This window comes from Cnephaeus nilssonii (assembly GCF_951640355.1).
Source record: "Cnephaeus nilssonii genome assembly, chromosome: 1".
Lineage (NCBI taxonomy): Eukaryota > Metazoa > Chordata > Mammalia > Chiroptera > Vespertilionidae > Cnephaeus > Cnephaeus nilssonii.
The window spans coordinates 76,336,588-76,361,466 of record NC_137072.1 but is presented as its reverse complement, the minus strand read 5'-3'; the positions used below and the strand labels follow the sequence as shown (position 1 = coordinate 76,361,466).

The 24,879-nt window shown below is 40.5% G+C and overlaps 1 protein-coding gene across 1 annotated transcript; it reads right to left on the bottom strand.

Moving 5' to 3' along the window:
• Positions 1-276: 276 nt before the first annotated feature.
• Positions 277-24,205, bottom strand: GNRHR (gonadotropin releasing hormone receptor; the record flags this gene model as incomplete). The annotated part of the gene is made up of 3 exons (XM_079771413.1): positions 277-521; positions 2,006-2,225; positions 23,687-24,205. The coding sequence occupies 3 exons, from the start codon at positions 24,203-24,205 to the stop codon at positions 277-279; spliced, it is 984 nt and encodes a 327-aa protein (XP_079627539.1).
• Between the last annotated feature and the right edge of the window lie 674 nt (positions 24,206-24,879).

The window sequence follows — 24,879 nt, the reverse complement described above, 5'->3', positions numbered from 1 at the left end:
GAAAATGATAGTAAACCCATATAATGTATTACAGGAGGTCAGAAGGAGATTAATTCAGAAGCTAATGATTAAGGCAAAATATTTCAAGATTTCTGAAGTTTTTTTTTCCTAGTAATTGAGTCTCTGACAATGCGATTCTTTTACAAAAAGGATGAGAGCATAACTTTAAATTACGATTTGTTTATAAGTTTGTCTGCTGCTACCTGTTTATCATTCCCAAATGGGAAAATTCATTACCTTGCTTGTCTTTACATGACTTCCTATGTAGTCTAATAATTACAGAGAGAAATATCCATATATAAGGGGATCAAAACATGGATTTAGAAAAGCAAAGAGAAAGAAGAAGTGATTCACTGGATCTGACACCCTATTTAACATTTCAGGATCAAACCAATACCAAATTCCTAGGACATAGTAGGGAGTCCAGCAGACAATGAATGAAGTGGCAAAGGCAACCGTCATCTTTAGGGTCCTCAGCCGAGCTCTTGGTATATTATTCTTGGATCGATTCAGTTGTAGTTCTATTAAAAAAGAGAAAAGAGTAGGTGTTTAAAGACCAGTTTTATTACAAGACTAAAATGGACAAAAAGGAAGAGAGAATCACTAATTCATCCTAATAAATATAATGGAAGCAAATTTTAATGTTTTTAATAAATGATAATTTGTTGAGAAAGCATGTTTATATTTCAAGTTTTCCATTATAGCATATAATTAATAGAAAATATTAAAGATGATAGTGTTCTTACAATTTTCTACCAAACTAATTTGGATTTGAAATATTGTGGTACTCAAATTCTTAAAATATAAATTTGAGAGAGCAGACTGAGGTTGAATAGAGCTGAGTTCTCTGCATCTTGGTTGTCATGCCAACATAGCCATGTTTACTTTATAAATTCATAAACTTTAGTTTTTGAGAATGCACTAGGTTACTGAAGCAAAAAAGTCACAACCATATTTGTAAAGTTTCAGATGAAACACTCAATTACATATTCAACAATTTTCCACATAGCTAACACATACACACTCACAAACATACACACACAAATGTGCACAGTTATTGTATGTGGATATAGAGGATTTGATGTGAAACAGAAGAGCTTAATTTAAACAAATATTTGGCTGCCATTTAAATAATTGTACTTTGCTACATTCTAGAAATCAGGTGTTTGATAAGAGAGTTGTGACAGCCCAGCAGGAAAAGTTCTCCAATGCTTATACTGGGTAAATGGGGCAATTATCCTTTCATCTCTAATTCCATGGTCCAAATTTAGAACATTAGGAGATGCAGCCTCATTTGTCAATGGAGATAATAAAAGGGTTACATCCCGGGGTGATTGTGAATGTAATCCTATCTAATGAAAGAGTGATATGCAAATTGACTATCACACCAAGACACAAGATGGCTGCCCCCATGTGGACACAAGATGGCCACCACAAGATGGCCTCCAGGGGAGGGCAGTAGTGGGAATTTAGGGGTGACCAGGCCAGCAGAGGAGGGCAGTTGGGGGTGACCAGGCTGGCAGAAGAGGGCAGTTGGGGAAGACCAGTCCAGCAAGGGAGGGCAGTTGTGGGGGACCAGACCTGCAGGGGAGGGAAGTTGGGGGGGGGGGGAGACAAGGCCTGCAGGGGAGGGCAGTTGGGGGGGACAAGGCCAGCAGGGGAGGGCAGTGGGGGGGGGACCAGGCCTGTAGGGAAGGGCAGTTGGGAGCCAGTAGTCCTGGATTGTGAGAGGGATGTCCAACAACCTGTTTAGGCCTGATTCTAGTGGGATCAGGCCTAAACGGGTGGTCAGACATCCCTCAAGGGGTCCCAGATTGGAGAGGGTGCAGGCTGGGCTGAGGGACACCCCCTCCCCACTTGCACAAATTTCGTGCACCGGGCCTCTAGTGAGTTAATATATGCAAACTGCTTAGAACAGTATCTGGCACATAGTAAGTGCCACTCTGGGTATTGCTGTTTAAAAACCGTTAACCCTCAACTAACACCAAAGCTAAGGAATACATACTATGGGGATCCTGATGAAGGACCCGTGTGAGGGTGAAGATGATTTTTGCATTGCAGATCAACATGATGAGAAGAGGAATGATGAAGAGGCAGCTGAAGGTGAAAAAGTTATAAAAGGCTTGATGCCACCATTGTGGAAAACTGCAGTGTGTTACACATTGAGAGAAACCGTCTGACTGTCCGGAGCCATCAGCTAAATGAATCATTCTGAAGATATATAACTGTATAAGGAAATAAAAAATTAAAAAGTTGTGTTACTTTATTTCAAACAGTATTTGCATGTGTTCTTGAGAGTTTTCTGCATTCTTTTTTTTTAAAAATACATTTTATTGACTTTTTACAGAGAGGAAGGGAGAGGGATAGAGAGTTAGAAACATCGATGAGAGAGAAACATCAATCAGCTGCCTCCTGCACACCCCCTACTGGGGATGTGCCCGCAACCAAGGTACATGCCCTTGACTGGAATCGAACCTGGGACCCTTGAGTCCGCAGGCTGACGCTCTATCCATTGAGCCAAACCGGTTAGGGCAAGAGTTTTCTGCATTCTGCTAGCCTCTTAGCATGATGTTGCCCAAAGCAATTGCTGAGGTCCTTGATTTACCCTTTAGGAATTTCTGTGAAAAGTTGTGAGTCTTTACTTAAAGTATGTTTGGATAATGTGAATGAATCTATAGGATTTTTGATTTTTTTGGAAATTACTTCAAACTTGTAGAGCAGCCGAGACCGGTTTGGCTCAGTGGATAGAGCGTTGGCCTGTGGACTCAAGGGTCCCGGGTTCGATTCCGGTCAGGGGCATGTACCTTGGCTGCGGGCACATCCCCAGTGGGGTGTGTGCAGGAGGCAGCTGATCGATGTTTCTCTCTCATCGATGTTTCTAGCTCTCTATCATTCTCTCTTCCTCTCTGTAAAAAAATCAATAAAATATATTTAAAAAAAAAACAAAAACAAAACAAAACAAAACAAAAAAACAAACTTGTAGAGCAATCCTCAACCAAGGATTTAAACCTAGTTTGAATTTAAATTTCAGATGAAAATGTGCTGAGTAAACTTTGCAACTAATTTTGTTCATTGTCCCATCTGCAGCACTTAAAAATTATGGCATTTAGAATGTGCCCCCAAGATATGTATTTAAATTTTATTTTTGAGACAGAAAACTCCAATAAAGTGGTCAAAACAGACAGTTGGACATGAACACACAGTTCACAAAAGAGATCCAATAGTCGCCCTTATGCATATGAAAAGATGTTCAACCTCATTCATGACAAGCGAATTGCCAATTAAGGCTTCACTGAAATGTAATTTTTTCACTAACAAGATTGGCAACATGGTAGCAACATGGTCTCATGGCAAGGCTGCGTGGAAACAGGGACTCTCAGACATTGCTAGTGGAAATGCAAATTGTTTTTTACCCCTCCAAAAATACCCCTCCATAACTTATGGAGGGGTATTTGGCTGTAACTAGCATAATACATATTCATGTACCTTTGATGCAGCAATCCTACATCCAGGAATTTATATCTGGGTGATATACCCCTACTTACATTATATGAAAATACATTTGCATAGGTTATTCACTGGTGCATTGTTTGTAATAGAAAAATATTGAAAACATCTAAATACCAATTCATGGAACAGTAGCTGAATAAACTATGGTGGACCACATGATGGAGTGCTATATAGTTATAAAAATAAAGAGTAAGGAAAATCTCTCTCTCTCTCTCTCTCTCTCTCTCTCTCTCTCTCTCTCTCGTTATATGCTAATTAGACTGGACAGCTGAATAATATTCCGGATGTCCTTCTGGATGACCCTCCGGAAGAAGCCAGGGCTGCGAAGACCAAATCAAGCCGCTGCAGCTGTGAGGGCTGAGCCCCTTGCAAGAATTTCATGCATCAGACCTCTAGTCCTATCTAAAAATCTTATATAATAAAAGGCTAATATACAAATCGACCAAAAGGCTGAATGACCGGTCGCTATGATGCACACTGACTACCAGGGGGCAGATGCTTAATGCAGGAGCTGCCCCCTGGTGGTCAGTGCACTCCCACAGGGGGAGCGCTGCTCAGCCAGAAGCTGGGCTCATGGCTGGTGTGCGCAGCCGTGGTGGCAGGAGCCTCTCCTACCTCTGCAGCAGTGCTAAGGATGTCCAACTGATGGCTTAGGCCCATTCCCCAGACTGTGAGAGGGCACTGGCCGGACTGAGGGACCCCCTGAGTGCATGAATTTCACACACTGGGCCTCTCTATATATTTGTGTGTGCACCTATGTGTACATTTATTTATTTTCCAGCTCTGTTGAGAGACTCTAGGGATAATGACACATTAGTGCCCAAATCTTGATTTCTAACTGTCATTTTCTACCAAAGGAACAAGTGCTCATTGGAGAAGTGGGTGATGCCAAGGCTTGGCGGGCGAAGTACAGTATGTGCTTAGAACAGCTTCTTGTGCCAAAAGTCAGGCAGTAGTCAGAGAGTGACGGAGCATGTCATAAGAGATCGGGGGCCAGCTTGAAAGAGCTCCCATTGGCCAAATCTAGGGCAGTTTAAGCTTGATAATAAAGGAGACAACTGATATATAATGATAAACTACTGAATAAAGTAAGAATACATGGGTTCATTAAAAAAATAAATTACAAAACAACAACAAACAAATATGGAGGGGGAAAGCTCTTCGTCACCATAGAAAGGAACAGTAGTGGTAATCTATAAAAAGTGGTTCAGGCAAGAATCATCAATGCATTGTAAAAACATTGGTGAAAGTGCAGAGAACAGGTTACTTACATTTCTAAAAATATCTACCTACAGTATGTTCATTATAAAGAGTAAAATAACTATAATAGAGAAAGAACCAAGTAATTAAAGTTAATATTGCCAGGAATGGGACCAGTTGACAGCGTCTGTTTCCTTATATAATGCACTAAGAAGAACTCAGCATCTCTTCTTTTGTATTTCTGCTAAAGGTGCATAACTTGAAACTAACCATGAAAAACCACCAAACATAAATTGAGGGGCATTCTACAAAGTAACTGGCCTGTACTCTTAAAATGTGAATATCATGAAACAAACAAACAAAAAGACTGAGTAAAGGTTGTAGTTTAAAGAGGTCCCAAGAGACATGGCAACTCAGTCCACCACATAATCTTAGATTTTCTTTATTAAAAGGGACATTACAGCCCTGGCCAGCTTGGCTCAGTGGATAAAGCGCCGGCCTGTGGACTGAGGGGTCCCAGGTTTGATTCCAGCCAAGGGCACATGCCTGGGTTGCGGGCTCGATCCCCAGTAGGGGGCGTGCAGGAGGCAGCCGATCAATGATTCTCTCTCATCATTGATGTTTCTATCTCTTTCTCCTTCTCCCTTCCTCTCTGAAATCAATAAAGAAATATATTAAAAAATAAAAAAATAAAAGGGACATTACAATGACGGGTAAGATATAAATAAGGTATAGAGATTAAATGATAGTATTGTGGAAAAAAGATGGCGACCGGCAGGAAGGTAGGGAGAGAGAGAGTGTGAGTGAGGAACCCATAGAGGAGAGTGTAGATGTGTGTGGTGTGTGTGTGTGTATGAGATAGGGTCAGTTAGATTCTGCAGGTCTTCCAAGGGGCTCCCGAACAGGGCAGCCCCAGACGGCGGAGCCCCGCGCACAAAGCGGACACTTCTCGGCGGCTGGTGCGGACGCAGAGACCACGCCATCTTGGGAAACAGAGCTGCCTGAGACTCGGATCCTGGCTTCTAACACAAACCAGGACCCTGCAGCCACTGGGGACAGAGAACTGCTATCACAGCTTCAGACAAACAACAAGAATCCAGACTTCCCGGCAGATTTCCGTGAGTCAAAGAGCCTATCCCCCTCCTCGCAGGCGCTGATAGCGCCATAGTAACTGATAGACCCGCCCCTCCCCCAAGCTGCTGAGCGCCCACAGGCGTGCAGAAAGCGCCATAGTAACTGATAGACGCGCCCCTCGCCCAAGCTGCTCACGGGCGCGCGCACAGACAGCGCCATAGTAACTGATAGACCCGCCCCTGGCCCAAGCTGCCGAGCTTTGCGCAGGGACGCGCTCCCTCTTAGGGAATTTGGCGCGCGCTCGCGCACGGGACAGAAGCAGCTCCCCGTCGGGGAAATCTGTCAGTGCGCACAGAGGGCTCCCCTTCGGGGAATTTGGGGGAATTTGGCTCGCGGGTCACAGCTCCCCCTTCAGAGATTCTTAAGAGGGGCTTCCCTTTGGGGAATTTGGCGCGCAGGACGGACTCCGCCCCCCTTCTGGGACTTTGGGAGAGTGCACTGAGCCGGCTCACCTTCAGGTTTTTAAGAATGTGCGCTCTAGCCGGTTTGGCTCAGTAGAGAGAGCACACACAGGACGCAGCCCCACTTCAGGGAATTTGGCACGCCGGACACAGCTGCCTGGGATCCCTGACTCACAGCGCATTCACACTAAGAGCCAGCGACCCCAATTGTTGGTGCGTGCACACACAGGGACCCTGATTCTCAACGAGAAACCGCACAAGGCAACAGAGACTTTGACACTCGAGTCTTGGTGCAGACACAGGGAAACTCTGACTCCTGGCACATGCTAAGGATCTCATTCTCGGCACATACCAACAGTGTGGTGCAGACAGGGCCCCTGATTCTAAATGTGCACACGAGACCACACGGAACACTGGGGACACTGATCCTGGGCAAGTCTGGTTCCCACCAACCAAAGACAGCCACACGTCCTAGTGTCAGTGCACTTCAGTGAAACTAGGGTGGAGCGAAGTCCCCACAGCACACGGCCCAGGTCCACGCAAACAGAAGCTTGAGCTTTCTGGTAATAGCCAGAATGGGGAAACGAAATAACTCACAGAGGAAAGAAAATGTGGAGTCGCCAAGAAAGGAAATTAGTGAAAATGAAGCTTGCAACATGACCGAAAAGGAGTTCAGAGTAATGGTCATGGAATTTATACATCGGATGGATGAGAAAATCAACAACTTATGCAAGAATCAGGAAGAAATGAAAAGTGATATAGCTACAATCAAAAACACCATGGAAAGTTTCAACAGTAGATTACAAGAAGCAGAGGACCGAATTAGTGAGTTAGAAGATCAGGTACAGAAACAAGCTCAAGCTGAACAGCAATTGGAGAAAAAAATTAAAAAGCAGGAGGAAAGCCTAAGGGAGCTTCGGGACAACATGAAACGAAGTAACATGCGTATAATAGGGCTGCCAGAAGGACAAGAAGAGCAGCAGGGATTAGAAAATCTATTTGAAGAAATAATGACAGAAAACTTCCCGGAGATGGGAAAGATAAAAGTTACGCAAGTAAAGAGAGTCCCAAGCAGGATCAACCCCAAAAGACCCACACCAAGACATGTCATAATTTCAATGGCAAATATAAATGATAAAGAGAGAATCCTAAAGGCGGCAAGAGAGAGACAGAGAGTTACCTACAAAGGAACACCCATCAGATTGTCAAATGATTACTCATCAGAAACACAACAAGCTAGAAGTGAATGGAAGGAGGTATACAAAGTGTTGCAAAGCAAAGGACTGAATCCAAGAATACTATATCCAGCAAGACTATCAATCAAAATTGAAGGGGAAATCAGGAGCTTTGCAGACAAAAAAAGCCTCAGGGAGTTTATCACCACCAAACCAGCAATGCAAGAATTGCTAAAGGGAATACTGTAAAAAGAAGAAATAAACAGGTAAGAAGGAATACAGACACAAAAATAGATATGACTGCAAACAAATACCTTTCAGTAATAACTTTAAATGTAAACGGACTAAATGCTCCAATCAAAAGACATCGAGTAGCTGAATGGATAAAAAAACACGACCCATATATATGCTGTCTACAAGAGACCCACCTCAGAACAAGAGACTCACACAGATTGAAAGTGAAGGGATGGAAAAATATCTTTCAGGCAAATGGAAATGAAAAAAAAGCTGGGGTAGCAATACTTATATCTGACAAAATAGACCTCAAAGTAAATGCCATAACAAGAGATAAGGAAGGCCACTTCATAATACTAAAGGGAGAAATCCAACAAGAAGAAATAATTCTGGTAAACATATACGCTCCTAATATAGGAGCACCCAAATACATAAAAAAACTCCTGGAGGATATCAAGGGAGAGATTAATAGCAACACAATCATAGTAGGAGACTTTAATACCCCACTATCACCACTGGACAAATCCTCTAAACAAAAAATCAGCAAAGAAACAGCAATCCTAAATGACTCACTAGACCAGATGGAATTAATTGACATCTTCAGAACATTTCACCCCAAAGCCACAGAATATACATTCTTCTCAAGTGCACATGGGTCATTTTCAAAGATAGACCATATGCTGGGTCACAGGCAAAGTCTCTTCAAATTCAAGAAGATAGAAATTATATCAAGCATCTTCTCAGATCACAGTGGCATTAAACTGGAAATCAACTACAATAAATACAATCCAAAGAAATCAAACACATGGAGACTAAACAGCATGCTACTAAACAAGGACTGGGTCACCAGAGAGATCAAGGAAGAAATAAAAAACATCATGGCAACAAATGACAATGAAAACACAACAATCCAAAATCTATGGGACACAGCGAAAGCAGTCTTGAGAGGGAAGTTCATAGCTCTACAGGCCTATTGCAAAAAACAAGAAACAATGGTAATAAATTACTTAACCCTACAACTCAAAGAGCTAGAAAAAGAGCAGCAAGAAAAGCCCAGTGTAACCAGAAGGAAGGAAATAACAAAGATCAGAGCGGAGATAAATGACATAGAGACCAAAGAAACAATACATAAGATCAACAAAACCAAGAGCTGGTTCTTTGAAAGGATAAACAAGATTGATGGACCTCTAGCCAGGCTCACCAAGAAGCAAAGAGAGAGGACCCAAATAAACAAAATCAGAAATGAAAGAGGTGAAATAACAACAGACCCTGCTGAGATACAAAGGATTGTTACAAAATACTACGAACAACTCTATTCCAACAAACTGGACAATCTGGAGGAAATGGACATATTCCTAGAAAAATATAACCTTCCAAAAATCAATCAAGAAGAATCTAAACAGCTCAATAGGCCAATAACTATGGACGAAATTGAAGCAGTCATCAAAAAGCTTCCGGCAAACAAAAGCCCGGGGCCTGATGGCTTCACAGGAGAGTTTTACCAAACATTCAAGGAAGAACTAAAACCTATCCTCCTCAGACTATTCCAAAAAATTCAAGTGGAAGGAACACTTCCAAGCTCCTTCTATGAAGCCAGCATCACCCTAATACCAAAACCAGATAAAGACAACACAATGAAAGAGAATTACAGACCAATATCCCTCATGAACATAGATGCCAAAATCCTCAACAAAATTCTAGCAAATCGGCTCCAGCAGTACATCAGAAAGATCATACACCATGACCAAGTAGGATTTATCCCAGGAATGCAAGGATGGTACAATATCCGCAAATCAATAAACGTGATACATCACATAAACAAATTGAAAGATAAAAATCACATAGTCATATCAATTGATGCAGAAAAAGCATTTGACAAAATCCAACACCCTTTCTTGATAAAAGCTCTCAACAAGGTGGGAATAGATGGCTCATACCTCAACATAATAAAAGCTATATATGATAAACCCACAACAAACATCATACTCAATGGACAAAAACTAAAGACATTTCCCCTAAGAACAGGAACAAGACAGGGATGCCCACTCTCACCACTCCTGTTTGACATAGTACTGGAAGTATTAGCCATTGCAATTAGACAAGAAGAAGAAATAAAAGGCATCCAGATTGGAAAAGAACAAGTAAAGCTGTCTTTATTTGCAGACGACATGATATTGTACATAAAAAATCCGAAAGACTCCATCAAAAAACTAATAGACTTAATAAATGAATTCGGCAATGTAGCAGGATACAAAATTAACGCCAAGAAATCTATGGCCTTTCTATACACCAATAGTGAACTTACAGACAGAGAGACTAAAAAGGCAATCCCATTTACCATCGCACCAAAAAAATTAAGATACCTAGGAATAAACTTAACTAAGGAGGTAAAAGACCTATACACGGAAAACTACAGGACACTGAAAAAAGAGATAGAGGAAGACGTAAACAGATGGAAGAACATACCATGTTCATGGATTGGTAGAATCAACATCATTAAAATGTCCATACTACCCAAAGCAATCTATAGATTCAATGCACTCCCCATTAAAATACCAACGGCATATTTCACAGACCTTGAAAGAACTCTCCAAAAATTCATCTGGAATAAAAAAAGACCCCGAATAGCCACAGCAATCCTGAGAAAGAAGAATAAAGTAGGAGGGATCTCAATACCAGATTTCAAGCTGTATTACAAAGCCACTGTTCTCAAAACAGCCTGGTACTGGCACAAGAACAGACATATAGATCAATGGAACAGAATAGAGAATCCAGATATTGACCCAAACCACTATGCTCAATTAATATTTGACAAAGGAGGCATGAACATACAATGGAATAAAGACAGTCTCTTCAATAAATGGTGTTGGGAAAATTGGACAGATACATGCAAAAAAATGAAGCTTGATCACCAACTTACGCCATACACAAAAATAAACTCAAAATGGATACAGGACTTAAACATAAGACGGGAAACCATAAAAATACTAGAGCAATCCACAGGCAGCAAAATGTCAGACATATGCCAAAAGAAATTCTTCACTGACACTGCCCCTAGGGCAATGGAAGCTAAAGAGAAAATTAACAAATGGGACTACATCAAAATAAAAAGCTTTTTCACAGCAAAAGAAACCATCAACAAAACAACAAGAAGGCCCACTGCATGGGAGAACATATTTGCAAATGGCATCACTGATAAAGGTTTAATCTCCAACATCTACAGGCAGCTTATACAACTTAATAAAAGGAAGATAAATGATCCAATAAAAAAATGGGCAACAGACCTAAATAGAATCTTTTCAAAAGAAGACAGAAGGAAGGCCAAGAGACACATGAAAACATGCTCAACGTCACTAATTATCCGAGAGATGCAAATCAAAACAACAATGCGGTACCATCTCACACCTGTCAGAATGGCTATCATCAACAAATCAACAAACGACAAGTGTTGGCGAGGATGCGGAGAAAAAGGAACCCTCGTGCACTGCTGGTGGGATTGCAGACTGGTGCAGCCACTGTGGAGAACAGTATGGAGTTTCCTCAAAAAACTGAAAATGGAACTCCCATTTGACCCAGTAATCCCACTCCTGGGAATATATCCGAAGAAACTAGAAACACCAATTAGAAAGGATATATGCACCCCTATGTTCATAGCAGCGCAATTCACCATAGCTAAGATTTGGAAACAGCCTAGGTGCCCGTCAGCAGATGACTGGATCAGAAAACTGTGGTACATCTACACAATGGAATACTATGCTGCCATAAAAAAGAAGGAATTCTCATCATTTGCAGCAACCTGGGAGGAATTGGAGAACATTATGTTAAGTGAAATAAGTCAGTCAATGAAAGAAAAATACCACATGATCTCACTCATTTATGGATAATAAAGAACATTATAAACTTGAACAAAAAGATAGATACAGAGACAGTAAAGCATCAAACAGACTGTCAAATTACAAGGGGAAGGTTAGGGAGAGGTGGGGGAGATAAGAGATCAATCAAAGGACTTGTATGCATGCATATAAGCATAACCAATGGATGCAAAACTCTGGGGGGTGGGGGCATATATGGGAGTGGGGTGTGGGGAGGGCAATGGTAAGATATGTACACATATAATACCTTAATAAAAAAATTGAAAAAAAAAAAAAATAAATGATAGTATTGTATCAGTGCTATTTTTCTGATTTTGATACTTGTGATTATATGTGAGAAAAGTCATATTGAAATATTGAGAGGGAACATCTTATCTGAATTTATTTTTAAGCAATTCAGAAAAAATGTATATGAGAGAGAACAAAACAAACAAGTGTAGTACAATGTTAATATTTGGGGAATCTGAGGGAAGTGTATTCAAGAAATCTTTGTACAATTTTTGCAATCTTTCTCTAAGCATGAAATTATGCTATGTTAAAAAGCACAAATTGAATCAACTATTAAAGAAATGTTGCAAGTTGTTTTCAAAAATGCAGGGGACATTTATTCATTCCTCATTCATCAAACACACTTTTACCTAGTCATTTACAAGCTTTTCCACCAAAAAACTTTAATTTACTATGAAACATTAATAAAATAGAAAGATAAGAGGGCCAAAGCACTTAAAAACTGATAGCAAGTAAATTCAAACAAAAATATTACAGGATTTTAAAAAATCTGTAGTCTATTAGTTCTTTTTAAAAATTGAGGTATAATTGACCTATAACATTATATTAGTTTCAGGTGAACAACATAATGATTTGATGTATATATTCCTTTTTAAAAATATACTTTATTGATTTTTTTACAGAGAGGAAGGGAGACGGATAGAGAATTAGAAACATTGATGAGAGAGAATCATCAATCAGCTGTTTCCTTCACACTCCCTCCTGGGGATGTGCCCGCAACCAAGGTACATGCCCTTGACCAGAATCGAACCTGGGAGCCTTCAGTCTGCAGGCCAACGCTCTATCCACTGAGCTGGTTAGGGCTGATGTATATATTCTAAATGATCACCACATTAAGTCTAATTACTATCTGTCACCATGAAAGGAGTTTTAGGGATAAAATGAGCAGGTTTAGGGAGTTTTAGGAATAAAGAGGGTCCATGGGGGAGGAAGGCATAGGTGAAGGCCAGGAGCTACCAGAAGGCACACATTCACCAAGAAAAAAATAAAAAGTGCCACAGGATAAGGGGAGAAGAAGACAGCCATTCACAGAAGACAGGGAAAAGCCACAGGATATGGGGAGAAAAAGAATAGAGAAATGTCAACTAATGGGAGAAAGAGGAGAACAGATTTTCACAGGAGATAGAGAACTCTACCACTGAAGGGGGAGTGAATGAGGGGGCACAACCACGTGGGGATTGGGCTTTGAAGCTGATATTCTGCAAAAAAGTGACAAATTAGAAGGCAGTATGAAGAGACAAAGAACTGCAGCCTTTATAAACCTTAGCAAAAAAGAGCTCGATGGGTTACCCCCTTGGGACCCCCTCCCTACGTGGGAGTCTGTACTTGCTTCCAATAAATTTCCATCCATTCTTCTACCAGCTTTTGTTCGTGGCTTCATTCTTCAAATCCATCTGGACAAGAACCTGGGAAAGAAATCACCCTTGCATCCTGCTCAAGAAAACAACTGGAATCAACCACACATAGTTACACATTTTCTTTTTCATTGTGAAACTTCTAAGTATAGTATAGTCACCATGCTGTACATTAAATCCCTATGCCATTCATAACTGGAAATGTGTATGGTTTGCTCCTCTTCACACACCGCCTCCTGGCTCTGACCATCACCAATTTTTTCTTTGTATCTAGGAGCTTGTTTTTCTTTTTCTTTTTAATGTTGTACATGTAAGCAATAGTATATAGTATTTATCTTTTCTGATTTGTTTCACTTAGCAAAGTGCCCTCAAGGTCCATCATATTGTTACAAATGGAAAATTTCCTTCTTTTTAATGATTGAATAATATTCCATTGTGTGTGTGTGTGTGTGTGTGTGTGTGTGTGTGTGTGTGTGTGTATACATTTCTTTATCCATTCATCCATAAATGGACATAGGTAATTTCCATATCTTGGCTATTGTACTAATGCTACAGTGAACATGGGAATGCATATATCTTTTCAGTTTCAGTGTTTTTGTTTTCTTCAGATAAATACCCAGAAATGGAATTGCTGGATAACATTGAAATAGGACTTTTAGGGGTGAAATAGGCAGGTTTAGGGAATTTTTAGAATTGGGGGTCCATGGAAAAAACACACAGGGCTACAGAGCAGAAGTTACATTTCCATAAGACAAGGGAGCAGCAACAGTTACATTTCCATAAAGACAAGGGAACTGGGAGTAGCAAAAATGTCTATAGTTACAAAATAAAGAAGGAGGAATAAAGCCCAGAGGGAATAGGAGAAGAGTGAGGGAGTAGGGTCTCAGGAGTTACTATAGTAACCAATTCAAAAGGGACTATTGACCAATCAGAAGGGATATCAGGACAAAGGGACTTGCAGCCTTTATAAACCATGGAAACAGGAAATCTGTGGGACTCTTCCCCCTCCCCACGTGGGAGTCTGTACTTGTTCTTCAATAAGTCTCCACCTTTGTTATACCATCTTCCATCTGTGAATTCATTCTTCGACTCCGATGGACAAAGAATCCGCGGAACCATCCTGCCCAAGGGAACACCACGTGTTCCAGTACAAAAATCCCATATAAATAGGGTAGTTCTATTTTTAATTTTTTGAGGAACCTTCATACTGTTTTCTACAGAGGCTGTATCAATTTACATTATTAGATAGGATTAAAATGTTGATTTTTATTTTCAAGGGCAAAAATAATTTTAAAATTAGTCCAGTAGAGGGCGCCCAATGATCAATCTTAAAATCAAGAAACTCAAACACGCAATCAGCTAATTCTATTTTATGATCCTGACCAACTTTTTCCTCAATATAAAGTGATTCTTTCAGTTTTCCATACTTCCTTTCAAGCTACCTTACTTAAAGCTCAGTTTTTAATTTGACCAAACAGATGTGAGTTGGAAGTCTTTGGAAGGGTTACTTTACATAGAACCTGAATGTCGTATATTTCCTTAAAATCTTTACTTCCCTTCCCACCTTCCCAATTGTACTTGGAGCCAGATGACCTGAGTTTTACTTTATGCTCTGCACTGGGCCACATTTTCACTTTAATGTTTTAAGTTATAATGATGAAACTTTCAATAATAGTGACTTTGAAATATGGTACTATCATCTGAATTTTTTAAAAATATGTTTTATTGATTTTTAGAGAGAGAGGGAGAGGGAGAGAGACTTAGAAACATCAATGATGAGAGAGAATCACTGATAGGCTGCCTCCTGAACACCCCCTACTGGGGTTCCAGCCTGCAACCTGGGCATGTGCTCTGACTAGAATCTAATTGGTACCTCTTTTTTCCTGGGTTGATGCTTACTCTTGAGCCACACTGGCTGGGCTGATTTGAATTTTGGTTATCATCTTTTTTTTATTTAACAAAAACTTTTGTGTGTGTGTGTGTGTGTGTGTGTGTGTGTGTTTTAGTTCTCACCTGAGGATATATGTTTTTATTGATTGATTGATTTTAGAGAGAGGAAGGGAAAGAGAGAGAGAAAGAAACATCAATGCGAGAGAGAAACATTGATTGGTTGCCTCCCAAATGCACACTGACCGGGGATTGAACCCACAACCTAGGTATGTTCCCTGACCGGGAATCGAACCTGTAACCTTTATGTGTACGAGATGATACTCCAACCAACTGAGCCACTTGGCCAGGGCAAAAGTGCTTATTTTTAAAGCAACTCCTTGGTTAAAAACTATACTAGGTGCTGTCTGTACTAAACAATAAACCAGATATATCCTGCTATCAGGGTATTAAATATTTGGTAAAGAAGATAGAGCATGTATGTGACACCTGCAATACAAGACAGACTGTGATAAGTTCAAAAAGAGAGGTATAGTAAAATGTTATGGAAAATCAGAAAGTTACTTGCCCATAAATTAGTTGTTTGAGGCTTGGTTCGGTTTATTTTATGCTCAAGGCAACATTCATTTTAATGATTATTAGAGGGATCACTTTACTTCCAGTGGTTCTTTTGTCCTTGGATTATATTTCTTTATGTTTCTCCTCTCTTATCCTTGGCCCCAGTTTCATTAGTGTTTGCTTTATTTTGACATACACAAGAGCAATCTGTTTTCCTTTCAGTCAATTGCAGATGCTCATTTCTTTTTAGAATATTATTTTCAACCCTTACCTTACCCAAGACTAATTACACCATTACCTAATCTTCTCCAAAGGTAATTATCTTCAGGTGATGTGATTCAGTTTCCTCATCTATAAAATGGAGATGTTAATAGTATCTACCCCTAGGTGCTATCATGACAATTAAACAAATAAATACTTGGAAAGTGCTTAGAATAGTGCCTGGCACACAGCACTATATAAGTCACAACCATTATTATAGTAAAATTAGAGGCCCAGTGCATGAAATTTGTGCATGGGTAGGTTCCCTAGGCCTGCCCAGTGACGACGGCCAATCAGGGCCTTCTGGCTGCTGGCCAGGGCCTGCCTTCCCTGGCTGCTGGTTGCTGTCCATGGCCTCCCTTCCCAGCTGCCAGCTGCCTGCCAGGGCCTTCCTTCGTTCTGTGCCACCCCTGGTGGTCAGCGCACATCAGAGTGAGTGATAGAATTCCTGGTCTCCTGGTTGAACTCCCATGGGGACACTTTGCATATTAGCCTTTTATATATATTGATTTTTGCGGCACAGAGCTTATAAATATGTGTTCATATATATTTATTTATATATTTGTAAATATATGCCATCTTTTTATTCCTGAAATCCCTTAACCATCTATTCTCACCTTACAATTTTCCTGTCTTTCCCTTTCCTTCAGGTAAAAAGGAAATAGACAATGCTGCATAGTGTGGGTATAGTGCAGTAGTTAAAAGCTCTGGTATGAAGGTAGTCGGGTGCACTGACACCTCCACTTACTAGATGGTAATGTTGGGCATATTATATAACACTAGAGGCCCAGTGCATGATTAAATCATGCACATGTAGGGTCCCCTAGGCCTTACCTGCCATCCAGGCCATATCCACTGCCCCGCAAAGCCTAGCATGCTCCGCGGACACTGCTAGCAGCCTGCTCCCCGCTTTTGATGGCAGGGGGTCCGCTGGTGCTGGAACAGACACACAGCTTCCCGCTTTCACTTTCGATTGCGGGGGAGCTGTCTGTCTGTCCGCTGGTGCCGGAGCGGACAGACAGCCAGCTCCCCCGCTTTTGCTTCCCGCTTTTGAGGGTCCACAGCAGGACGTGGGCTCGCTGCCCCAGAGGCCCCTTCTGTGCCGCAGCACAGCCATGGCGCAGACGCTGAGCTCATGCTGCCGCTGGCGACGCGAGCTCAGTGTCCCGCCGGCCCAATCAGCCACCCCAGCCACCCCGAGTCTCCCCCTGACCCCCGTGCCTCCTGGCCAATTGTGGGCATAGTGAAGGTATGGTCAATTTGCATATTTGTCTATTATTAGGTAGGATTCTTATCCTTAGTTTTTTCATGAATAAAATAAGGGCAATAATCATATCTAATTCATAGAGTTGTTGGAGCCTTACATGAAGTAATGAACACAAAAGCATTTAGTAACTTCCTATCCAATATTTATGTCCTCCATAGCTATTATTTATCATCATCATCATCATCATTGTTGTTATCTGCTATTAGTTTGCTCTTACTGTGTTCCAGTACAGTTCTTGGCATATTGTGTGGGTGTGTGATGAGTATTTATTGAATTTAAGCTGCCTGTCAAGTTCAAAAGTGCATTCTAGCACTATAAATTTTCTGTGTCAAGGCAAGCCTCCACACATCTTCAGACCACACATCTTCATACCAAAGACTGAAGGATGGCTCATATATCTTGCCTGTAGGTCTAGGTTAACTATAGAATTTAAGTACTGTCAATAGGTAATGCTTCATATTAAGCAGTGGTATGAGCTAGTGGTATAAACTCTTTCTGTAAATAATCTGCTACTCTGGAATTCTTGTGGTCTTAAATGACTGTTATTGAAAACCATGTAATTTTTAATTATATACGGACACACCTAATTCAGGAAATGTTTTCTTCTCAACATGTACTTACCAGCCTAACCACAGATGCTCTTAAGTCAGATCTTCTTTGGGTCATGTTTGTTGCCTTTTTTTTTTTTAACTTTTCTCTTTTTTCTCTACTCTTCTCTTTTCTTCTTTTTTTCCCCATCTTCCCTCTCTCCCTTCTATTCTTCCCTCTTTTTTCCTTTTCCTACTTTTAAAAAATTATGCCTCCAATACTTGATTCATTATGTACCTATCAGAGTGAGTAGGATAGTTTGGTGACTAGGGAGTAGGTTGGCCAAATTTATCTGTCAGAATAAATTTGAAATAATCAACCTTTATATAAGCAATCCTCTTTACTGTTTTTCAAAGAACTATGCATTTCAATGCCCATATTTCCCTATTATTTTCTCACCTGACTCGATGAAAGAAGGAATGAAGACAGGAGGAGAGGAAGAAATAAACATTAACTGAGTGTTTATAAAGTCTTATAGTAGATGATACTTTATATATCTTATTCTTTATAATGTAGTCTTTAAAATTGCATTTAAACTTAATTAATTTACACAGAATCACATAGCTGGTAAGAGATAGTATTGAGACTTGAAGTCAACTTTGTTTTAATCCAATATCCATGCCATTTCTACTGTCCCATTGCCTGTCATACTTTGTTGCAGGGAGATGTAAGATCTTCAGAGAGACTATTACTGGGCCTAGTGTATAGCCAAGCAGAAGACTGGGCCTCCCTTATCCCTATTCAACCAGAGCATATCTGTTTTATTTATTGGGGCTTCACATAGATTTTTAACCCTTTGCACTCGCTTGCTTTTTTTCTCGATTCCTTTATTCTACTCTGGATTTAATTTTTTAAATACCCCAGATTTTACAAAGTGCGGCAGTAGAATAAAAAACTGGAGTTTCTTTTCATACAAACTTACTTATTTGGATTTTTTAATATTTCAAATTATTGATACATTCAATACAATTCGACATACGAGCTGCTACCGATGCTAACCGTGTCGAGTCACACTCGACATCCGAGTGCAAAAGGTTAAAAAATTCCATTACTAGTAAAAAGTTTGAAAGTTCCTACAGTAAACTGAGCTAAAACTTTTGGGAATATATCTCCAAACCATCATAGAATGTAGTTTCTGAGGTTAGTAATAAGGAAGGTGGAAAACCAAGGTGGCCAATTTGAAATTTGGTCTTTCTGAGCTGTCACAAACTGTCATAAATTCCCAGGTTGCCAGGCCTAAATTTTGACAACAAACTTGTTATATTTTTTAACCTGGTAATGAATTACTCAAGTAATAGAAAATTAATATATGCACCAAGGGATGAAGGTTAAAGTCCATTGTAAATTAGCCACAACAGGATGTGTCTTTGTCAATGGGCTTGTCCCCAGAGTGTGGTGAAGCATGAAGTACACTCACCATGTGTCACAGTCTAGAAATAAAAAGCTTTCTCTATGTTTCATCTTCAAATATAAGTAACATTAGTCACAGGGTTGAAACCCTATTTCAGAGATAGCAGAGAGCCATAATAAAAAGAAAAACTGGCATTAATAAAAAAAACAACACAACAGGTCAAGTGACATTGGGAGAGCCAATGACTCCTTTAAACCAGTGGTTTCCAAACTGCAGGTTTGCCTATCAGGTAGTTGTAATCAACAGTTAAAAATAAGATGGAACAGAATACATATTTGTTTAATGAAAAATCTTTTCTTAGTCATATGTGTGTGAGAGAAAGACAGACAAACTATGTATCTATGTAGTATGTACACTGCCAAAAAGGTTTGAATGTCATTATTTTCAAAGGTTCTTTTTGGACATTCTCTCATGCATGAAATGGGGATAATAACATGGTTCTACTGTACTTCATAGAGTTAATGTAAATATAACATAAGATTACATATTTTAGGTTTTCCAGGAAATTTTACACAGTTCCTTACAAATTTAAAGTGCTGCTGAAAGTAAAGATGGGTCATTTGTTTTACCAAAAAATATATGTTACCGTAATTTCTGTGGCCCATATTCACATAAATCTCTCAGAGTAATGTATTTGAAGTCAAGCTATTAATCACTTGAAATTCCTAAACAATTTAAAGTTAATTTTATGTTTTCTTTTTATTACATCAAGATAGATAAGTATTTGGCATTTTCTTCCTGTTGTTGCTGTGATATACTTAGATGGAAATAATTAAAGTAATAAATCAATATTTTATTTACAACCTTTGGGAGAGTTCTTTTAAAAGAGTGAAATTGTGGGTTTGTGTTTCAGTTATCATAAATTGGCTTATTTCTACTGTTTTAACTTTCATCTACATCAGTATTCCAAAATACCAACCACTTTTTGAATAGCCATCCTATATAATAAAAGGCTAATATGCAAACTGTCCCCTCGACTGGGAGTTCGACCAGGAGTTCTACAGGAATTTGACCAGGGGGCGGTCCCTCCCCCTGGCTGGCCTTGCCCCCAATCGGCCCCCCCAACCCCGATCTGGGGTGGGGCCAGCTGACTAACTGCCCATGCTCCCTCCCCACTGGCTTGGATCAGGCAGGTGGGCCAACCTCCCGTGGCCCCTCCCCCCCAGGCTGGACAGCCCGATGGCCCTGATTGGGGCAGCCAATTTCCCGTAGCCCCTCCCCCCAGGCTGGCCGGCCAACCTCCCATGGCCCCAATCAGCCCTGATTACTGGCCAGGCTGAGGGACTCCACCCATGCACGAATTCTTGCACTGGGCCTCTAGTCTCTATATATAAAAGCCTAAGGGGCTGTTATAATGAAACAACCAGAATGACTGGAATGACTGGTCGCTATGACATGCACTGACCACCAGGGGGAAGACACTCAATGCAGAAGCTGTCCACAGCCCGCAGGCCCCTATCACCAATGGGGCCTGCAGGCCAACTTCCTGGTCTCTCCCCCTGGCCGGCAGGCCCTGTTGGGGCCGGGCCCCCGGGCTGGGACAGGGAACTGGTGGTAGGTGGTGGCAGATGCGGCCCCTTTCCCAGGGGGACTGAGGGCTGGCTCCTTCCTTGGGGATGGTGGCCAACCTCCTGGGTCCCTCCCCCCATTCCTCCCCCCCCAGCTGGCAGGCCCTGATTGGCCCACCGCCTGTCCACTGTGGTGGCAGTTGGCCCCTCCCCATGGCCAGCAGACCCAATCACTTGATCAGGGCCTACTGGCCAACCTCCCAGTCCCTTTCCCCAGCTGGCAGGTCCCAATCACCTGATCGGGGCCGGGCCCCCTGGGCTGGGACGTGGAACTGGGAGTGGGTGGCAGTGGATGCAGGCAGCGAGGGAAGGAGGAAGCGGGGGAGGCAGGGAGACGGGGAACCTGATCAGCCCTGATTGCTGGCCAGGCCTAGGGACCCTACCCATGCACAAATTTTGTGCACTGGGCCTCTAGTACTTATATAAAGACCTTATATTGTCAATATCATGTCCTAAAGCAAATGTTTTTAGCCCTTTTCAAAGCCTGCCTTTCCTCCCCTTTCAGATAGACAGGCAGACAAAGAAACTAACACTTTTCTCAACCTACCTGTCTGTTTCTGTGGTTTTACCATTAAAACTCCTTGACCAAAAATATCAGAGCTTTATTTTACTCCCCTCTATTATTAACCCCCTACTACTAAAGCCAATTTGTTGCCAAGCTTTGCTTTTTGTTTGAAATGTCCCTTGTAATTACTATCAATTCCCTCTGACTCCACCCTAGCCCTCAGCCTAATCACCTCTTTGCCAAATGTTCTGAAAAAGCTTCTTTGTCTCTCTCCTCTCTACATACATTTTATTGAAATATTTTTTTGTTAAAAATTATTTTAGTAATGTACATAACATGATGACTACAGTTAACACTGCTGTATGATATATAGGAAAGTTGTTAACAGATTAGATCATAATAGTTCTCATCACAAGAAATTTTTTTTATTTTTTTATTGTGTCTTAATGAAATGATGGATGTTAGCTGCACCTATTGTGGTAATTATTTCACAATATATGCATGTCTTTTTCTTTAAGGTAAATAAATTTCCTGCTGGTCCCAACTCTCAATTTGTCACTTTACCCAAACACATCTTCTATAAAAATCACACTTTCAACCTTTGTTGAAAAATATATGTGCTCCTTGACTTATTTTTTTCCATCCAAATACCATCCCTCTTTAAAAACTTGGCTAATCGTACCTTTACCCTCAAACCTTCCTTCACCATTTCAAGTCATACTCATCTCTCCCTCTTCTTACATTTGTAATAGGTTTAAAACAATTTAGTATATAGTTAAATTAGCTTTATATAAGTTCTGTTTCCACAACTGAATTACATTTTCTTTGAGGGCAATTTTTTAATTTCCTCAATACCAGGCTCAGTGCTAGAAACCCAACTTGTGGTTATCTTCTCCAAGAAAACCAATCAATAAGTAGCAGCACTCATGCTTTAAAGAAACAAAATGGAAAATTTCAAAACATAGCCTTAGCTAAATAACTTAATTTCAAGCGATATATTTGCTAAACCTATTCTTATCTACTCATTCACTGTGAGAATAATTGTAATGTAGTTTCCCCCAGGGAAATAAAATACATTTTTGTTTTTTCCCATTTTCCCTGTTATAAAACAAACACTAATTGGTTAACAAAAAAATATTGGTTGAGTGAGGAATTAGTGAAAAAATTTAGTTACCCGGCTTTCCTGTGTCTTGTACTATTTATATACTGAGTCTTGCATTGCCTTTTTTTCTTTCACCATCTGGCCAGTTTAGAATGTCTAAATAAATTTCCATTTTTGGCACGTTTTTGGAGGATCCTGGTTAACTCTGACTTTACTTCTTGATACCCCCTTGAGCCCCGAGTTCTTCACCTAGTACATTTACATGCATTCAGAGAACTTGTTTATTTGTTACTAAAGGATCTTTCTATTTGCAAGAATGTGTCCTTTTCTTCAAAGTATGACTTCTGACAAAGGCATATTCTATAGGTCAATTAACCAGGTAGCCTCTGTTGAAAACAATCTGGAGAGATCTCCATCTGCCTGCTGCAGGAGAGGGCCTGTGCCTACACCAACAGTCCTAGAGTTTTGCTAATAGTCGGATACAGTGTAACTTTCCTCCAGAAAAGTTTAAGTCAACCTCAGGGAAATATTCAAAATTCCAAAAGTTCAAGATTTTCCTCTTTTCCTCTTTATTCAGTCCCACTCAGCTGCAAATTTTAGATCAACATACTAATTGAGAACAATTCTCTCTGAACTGCAATGACAGAATTCTTTTTTTTAAAAAATATTTTATTGATTTTTTTACAGAGAGGAAGGGAGAGGGATAGAGAGTTAGAAACATTGATGAGAGAGAAACATCCATCAGCTGCCAACTGCACACCCCCCACTGGGAATGTGCCCGCAACCAAGGTACATGCCCTTGACCGGAATAGAACCCGGGACCTTTCAGTCCGCAGGCCGACGCTCTATCCACTGAGCCAAACTGGTTAGGGCAGCAACGACAGAATTCTTAACGTTTCCACTCAAGAGGTCCCAAATAAGATATGTTATACATGCTTTCTATCTATACAAATTTCATAGTTCCTAAAGATCCTCTCAATTTGCCATGTCAACCAGAGCAAAAAGAAAAATAGGTGGAACATTAAGATGGGAATGTGATCAAGTTTGAGAATGGCTACATTTTTGGGGAGTATTCAGTATGTACCAGAGATTATTCTAGACACTTTAATATATGTTCATTTAATCACACAACCTGCATGAAGTAGGCATTACCTCTATTTTATAAATGAAGGAACTGAAACTCAGAAAGGTTAAGAAATTTGCCCAAGGGAACAGTGCCAGGATTGAACTCTACTCTCTGACTTCCAGAGCCAAGCTCTTAAGGATAATACAATACTGCCTTTGACTTACAACAAAACAATACTAGTACTCAAGTTTAGACAGGAAATCTGTGATGGCCACAGTGCCACACGTTCATGATAATGGTTTACCTGTGGTCCAGCAAAGAGGCTACTGAGGAGCCAGGCCATGCCGATCAAGGACTGTCCCAGCTTGCTGTTGCTCACAGGTAGGGGTCTCGTGATGGCCAGGGAGCGGTCCAGGCTGATCACCACCATCATGAAGGCTGGGGCGTACATGGAGAAAAGCTTCAGGTAGCTGAGCACTTTGCAGAGGAGCTCTCCCCCGTACCATTGGACTGTAATGTTCCACATCCCGTCCAGTGGCATGACAATCAGAGTCTCCAACAGGTTGGCTAAAGTCAGATGTTTTAAAAGCACATTCATTCTCGAGAGCTTTTTCCCTTTCTCTTTCTTCTGAGTCCACTGCTTAAGTTTCAACAAGAAAGTAGCGTTGAAAGTCGTGGAGAGTAGAAAAAGGAAGAAAGTAACGGTCACTCGGATCTTTCCAGACAAGGTCAGGGTGGGGAGGCTGCCCTGCATCAGCGGGCTGCTGCTGTTGATGGATGAACAGTGGTTTTGACTCTGTTCAGCAGAGGCACCGTTTGCCATATTTCCCAACTGGTAGAGCTTCAAGACTTGTGCTCCTGGCACTTCTGGTGTTTTATTGTAATTGAACCCATTTTATTTCTGTCACCGGTTTAGATTTATGACAAATTTTGTTCCTGACATACTTTATATTTAATGCAAAAGTTCAAGGTGAACTTGTTTTGTGGGTTTATAATCCAACAGAGTGCTAAAACAGAGCCTGCCAAACACATTCTGAGGGCCAAACGTAACTGTAGAACCCCAGCAGATGGCCTGGTTGTCACAACATTTTTCCTGATGGAAGAAGGACACTTGAAGCTTAATTTTGAATTTGAAATTTACTCAGGATGTTATTAAAATAACCGTAATGAAGAGATTTTCTAAAAACTAATGTGTTAGTGTTCCGTCCAACAGATGCAAAATAAATATGAAGAAAAAGACAAAAATAACTCAGTTAAAATCTGTTCTTGGAAGAAATGAATACATTTCTCAAAAACATTTGTTTTCTCTTAAAATCACATGCTGCTATGCATTCAAACACTAGACAAATATACTAACTTAATGACATCCTCCACAAAACACTAAATTGATACCTTAACAGTTAGAATCAAATTGATATGATACAAATTGGACTGCATCAAATTTATCAATCAGTCTTAATGGTCAGATTATCCATGCTCAAGTTAGAATAAAAATGG